Source organism: Thamnophis sirtalis, unplaced genomic scaffold (genome assembly GCF_051295495.1).
Source record: "Thamnophis sirtalis isolate CommonGarterSnake01/CBP01778 unplaced genomic scaffold, rThaSir2_p1.2 scaffold_19, whole genome shotgun sequence".
NCBI classification, from domain to species: domain Eukaryota; kingdom Metazoa; phylum Chordata; class Lepidosauria; order Squamata; family Natricidae; genus Thamnophis; species Thamnophis sirtalis.
The window spans coordinates 1,049,761-1,054,863 of NW_028261399.1; the positions used below are offsets into that span (position 1 = coordinate 1,049,761).

A 5,103-nucleotide genomic window follows, 5' to 3' on the forward strand; every position below is an offset into this window, starting at 1 on the left:
ATAAAATGGGCACAGAACTTTGACTATAATATTGAATTAGACAAATGGGAAAAATTTTGGGGAACAAACTTTAAAATGACACTATCAGTTGCGTACACAGAAAACCAGTGCAAAATGTTTTACAGATGGCACCTGGCACCAACAAGGTTAGCTAAAATCTTAACAAATACTTCCCCAAAATGTTGGAAATGCGAATCAATACACGGAATATATTACCATTTATGGTGGACCTGTGAGGAGGCTAAAAAATTTTGGGAAAGGATCAAAAATTGGCTGGAGGCAATAATAGGGGTTAAAATAGAATGGAAACTGGAAGTTTTTTTTAATTAGGAATAATGTCTGCGAAATACAAAAAAGAAATCCAGTATTTAATATTACATATAATTACAGCGGAAAGGATTGCCTTTGCCCAGCAATGGAAAAACAAATTAACTCCAAGCGAAGATGAAATAATAAGAAAGGTTATGGATTGTGCTGAAATGGACAAACTAACTAAAGAAATCCAGGGAAAAGAAGAATCAGAATTCTACCAGATATGGGATAAATGGTAAAGGTGGATGGAGGAAAGAAACAAAAATCAATGAAAGAATATAACAAAACTCATAAATAATAAAGTTATGAGTAAAATAAGAGGGTTAAGAATGGTGAAATCCAAATGAAATACAATAGAAGGGGAAATAATATAAGGTGAGCGGTATCAATTGATGATTGCTATTAGAAAGAACAGGAAGCTCCTGTTCGTATTGTATTGTGTAAATGTGGTGTACGTCTAAGTTGTGTGTGTGTGTATTTTACATATTTGTTAATTAAAAAGAGAAAAGAAATGGCTACAATAGTTCATTTAGCGATTGTTCAAAGTAACAACGGCACTGAAAAAAGTGACTTGTGACCATTTACGACATTTACGACCATTGCAGCCTCTCCATGGATACACAATTGAAATTAGGATGCTGGCGGCCACTGACTCGTATTTATGACAGCTGCCGTACCCTTTTGTGACCTTCTGGCGAGCAAAGTCAATGGGGAAGTCAGATTCACTTAACAACCGTGTTACTAACTTCACAACAGCAGGGATTCACTCAACAACTGCGGCGAGAAAGATCGTAAAGTGAGTCAAAACTCAAACGATTCGCTTAGCAACAGAAATTTGAGGCTCCACTGACTACCTACATATAGCATCTTGCAAAAGTAAAAAAGATGAGGTAAACTTATTCTACTGGGCTCACAAGAGTCCGAAGTCAATGCTTTTTCTTCTTCTTCTTTTTCCATTTTCCCGTACACTTTTTCCTCTTCCCCTTTCCCTCCCCTACTTCCCCATTATTTTCATTTTTCTTGGTATTCGATTTTTGGATAAACTAATAAAAAATTGAATGTCAAAAAAAACCCAGTTGGGGCTTTGAACACATCCTTGTCGCCACCGTATAGGCTTTTATTTATTTTTTTCAGCGTACTGCCTTCAGACATTTTCAAATCCTGATTTTTCAGAGGCTCTTTTCCCACAAACCTGGCACAGACCCCCCCTTTTTTGAGCTTTAGTCCTGGGAAGCCCCCCTTGGGACTCAGCAGCTGCCCCACATGGAGAAACCACAGTTTAGAACAGTGTTTCTCAACCTTGGCCCACCTGAAGATGCGTGGACTTCAACTCCCAGAATTCCCCAGCCAGCGAATGGGAGTTGAAGTCCACGCATCTTCAGGTGGGCCAAGGTTGAGAAACACTGGTTTAGAATCTGTGCTCTCTTTGCAAGTGAGCTGGGAGACCCTCAAAGGCCACTCAACAGGACTCGTTCATTGCTCTGAGATCTTGCACTAACCACAACTCGAAGGTCCCCATTGGGTACCAGACAAAGGCATTCCCATTCCGGATGTTTCCTGTCCCTTCTGGTTCTTACCCGGAAGATACAAGGCACATCTTTATTGTTGGCGTGGATGACATCGGAAGCCAGGACAGGAGCCACGGAAAACTGCTCATCCCTGTCAAAATGAGTAAGAAAAAAATTGTACCCAGTTCCTCATGAGGAGTGATTAAGAATAACAGTATAATAGTTGGAAAGGGACCCTGGAGGTCTTCTAGTCCAACCCCTGCTCAAGCAGGAGACCTTGTGCCATTTTGGACAAATGGCTGTCCAGTCTCTTCTTGAAAACCTCCAGTGAGGAAGCACGCACAACTTCATAAGATAAGTCATTTCACTGATTAATTCTTCCCACGGTTAGAAAATTCCTCCTCAGTTCTAAGTTGCTTCTCTCCTTGATTAGTTTCCACCCATTGCTCCTTGTCCTGCCTTCAGGTGCTTTGGAGAATAGTTTGACTCCCTCTTCTTTGTGGCAGCCCCTGAGATATTGGAAGACTGCTATCATGTCTCCCCTGGTCCTACTTTTCATTAAACTAGACATGCCCAGTTCTTGCAACCGATCTTCATATGTTTTAGCCTCCAGTCCCCTAATCCTCTTTGTTGCTCTTCTCTGCACTCTTTCTAGAGTCCCAACATCTTTTTAGTATCAATGAGTAGAGAAAATGTCTAAGTGTAATATCATAGAGGTTGGGAACTTCCACCCCAGGAGCCTAATGTGGCCCATCAATCTGATCCAAACCTCAGATTCCTCTAAAGCCACTCTACGCATCATTGCTGGGTTTGCCTAAGATATCTAAGAAGGCTGCCAACGATCTAACCCAGAGCTTCTCAAATTTGGCAACTTGAAAATGCGTGTGCTTTAACTCCCAGAATGCTTTAAGAGGGGTGGACTCCCACTCCCAGAATCCCCCAGCCAGCATGTTTTAAGAGAGATGGACTTCAACTCCCAGAATCTCCCAGCCAGCAGGTTTTAAGACGGGAGGACTTCAACTCCCCGAATTCCCCAACTAGCATGCTTTAAGAAGAGTGGACTTCCACTCCTAGAATCCCCCAGCCAGCATGCTTTAAGAGGGGTGGACTTCAACTCCCAGAATCCCCCAGCCAGGATATACTCACCGCATATCTGTGACATGCATGACACCCGGTGAGATCTTCCCTTCCGAGGCATCGAAGAGAAAAATCTTAAAGTCACTGACCACCACGAAGGCCTTCTGCCAGCCCTTCCTCACCCCGGAGGGTTTGGGCACCTTGGGATAAAAAGAGAAACAGGCAAACTCGTTTTCGCCAGAGAAGCAGCTTCGAGTCCAGGAAATATTTTCATTCCTGCAGGGCAGGAGATCCACTCAGAGCATGGGACGTAGAATAACAAGGCGGGAAGGGACCTTGGACGTCATCTAGTCTAACCCCATACCCAAGGCAGGAGACCCTTTGCCATTTCGGACTAATGGATGTCCACTAATTTCTTTAAAAGCCTCTGGTGTTGGAGCACCCGTATCTTCCGGAGGCAATTGATTAATTGTTCTCACTGTCAGGAAATTTCTCGTTAGTTCCAATTGGATCTCTCTCTAACCATCTTCCACCTGTTACATCCTAGGCCAGTGATGGCGATCTTTTTTAGCACCAAGTGCTCAAACTGGAACATGCTTCCATGTGCATGTTTGCGTGTGCCAGGGCACCAGAAACCCCAAACACCAGCTAGCTGGTGTGCGCATGCCTGTTTTGGGGCCATTTTTGGCTGTTCTCAGGGTGTAATTGGCCAGGAAACAACCAAAAAACAGCCTGAAAAATGGTCTGGTTTTTGGCTGTTTTTCATGCTGGTTTTTTGACCATTTTCATGCTGTTTATTTGGGCTGTTTTCATGCTGTTTATTTGGTCCATTTTCATGCTGTTTTGGGGGAGCATTTTCATGCCGTTTTTCGGGCCGTTTTCTGGCACTCTTTCACCCATGAAGAGCAGCTGGCGTGTGTGCCCCGGAAACCACATGTGCCCACAGAGAGGTATTTGCATGACAGCCCTGGCACGCATGCCATAGGTTCGCCATCACAGCCCTATGCCAGTGGTTCCCAAACTTGGCAACTTTAAGACTTGTGGACTTCAACTCCCAGAAGCTCTGCTGGCTGGAGAATTCTGGGAGTTGAAGTCCACAAGTCTTAAAGTTGCCAAGTTTGGGAACCACTGCCCTATGCTATCACTTCATATTTAGTCTGGAAAAGATTTATTCCCATCTTGCTCATTTTTTTCTAATTCATAATCCAGCTTCCAGCCTCGGATCTCTTAGTGGTGTCCCATCCAGGCTCTAACCCAGCCCACCCCTTAGCTTTTTTTTTTCCCACGGTCAAGCAAACTTTGAATTACAATCCTGAAGTTGGACAACTGCCATTCCCAAGATCTGCCCTACGCAACAAACTTGAGTCTCTTACTGTTCTGTCCCAAGCCTCTACAATATATATGGACGCAGACTTGGCTGTCTGCCACAACTAAGGAGGGAGATAAGGAACCCCTTGGCTGGGAGCCCAGAAAGCTATCTCTATGAAACAATCTTCTCCCAATCTTTCTCTATGGCTGGATCAGTAAATTGTTGTTTTCTGCAAAATTCTTCTCTCGTTGCCCCACCTATAAGCTCTCCGGGAGGGGCCAATCAGTAGCCACCTGTCCCTATTTCCTTCTGTGAGCCTTTTTCCAAAGCTGCTCCCTCCTCCTCGCAGCATACGTACGTCAGGGTCAGCCTCCCTTTGTTCTTCCTCACTGCTCCCTGACTCAGACGCCACCTGGTGGCCAACAGGCATCTCTAGTCCCTGCTCTGACTCCGAACACCCACCAGAGTCTTCCTCAGCCTCCAGGGCAGTCCCATCGTGGTCATCGCTGTCAGGTTCCACCAACAGCTCAGCCGGCCGCTGTTGGGTCACAACACTTACCGACAAATACCCCTCAAAGGCGGTGCCAGTTCCATTTACCGGATTCACCCCCAGGGTTTTCTGCAGCTGATCCGGGGGCATGGGGCAGATGGAGGTTCCGGCCGCCCAGGACACGTGGCAGACAAAGTTGCAGGCTGAAGAAGAAGGGGGAAAAGCGAGAAAAAACATTTTCTTGGTCTGTTTAAATTACTTAGCCCTTGCAGGAAGAGAGCTGTGTTGTCCTAGAGTGGCCAAAAATCAGGGGGAGGCTTGTAACCACTTTTCCAACCTCTCTTTCTCAACCTCACCAACTTTTAGAGGTGTGGACTTCAACTCCCAGAATTCCCCAGCCAGCCACT

General features: G+C 45.1%; 1 protein-coding gene across 2 annotated transcripts; it reads right to left on the reverse strand.

The window, feature by feature from the left end:
* Nucleotides 1-1,704: 1,704 nt before the first annotated feature.
* Nucleotides 1,705-4,854, reverse strand: LOC148042278 (serine/threonine-protein kinase MRCK gamma-like). 2 transcript variants are annotated; one of them, XM_087703055.1, is made up of 3 exons: nucleotides 4,805-4,854; nucleotides 2,967-3,097; nucleotides 1,705-1,971 (listed from the first exon to the last, which is right to left on the reverse strand). In XM_087703055.1, exons 1-3 carry the CDS (start codon nucleotides 4,844-4,846, stop codon nucleotides 1,761-1,763), a joined length of 384 nt encoding a protein of 127 aa, XP_087559181.1. In that variant the 5' UTR covers nucleotides 4,847-4,854; the 3' UTR covers nucleotides 1,705-1,760. The 2 variants fall into 2 exon arrangements, with proteins under 2 accessions (XP_087559181.1, XP_087559180.1); XM_087703054.1 differs by having other exon boundaries at nucleotides 4,766-4,853.
* Nucleotides 4,855-5,103: the final 249 nt, after the last annotated feature.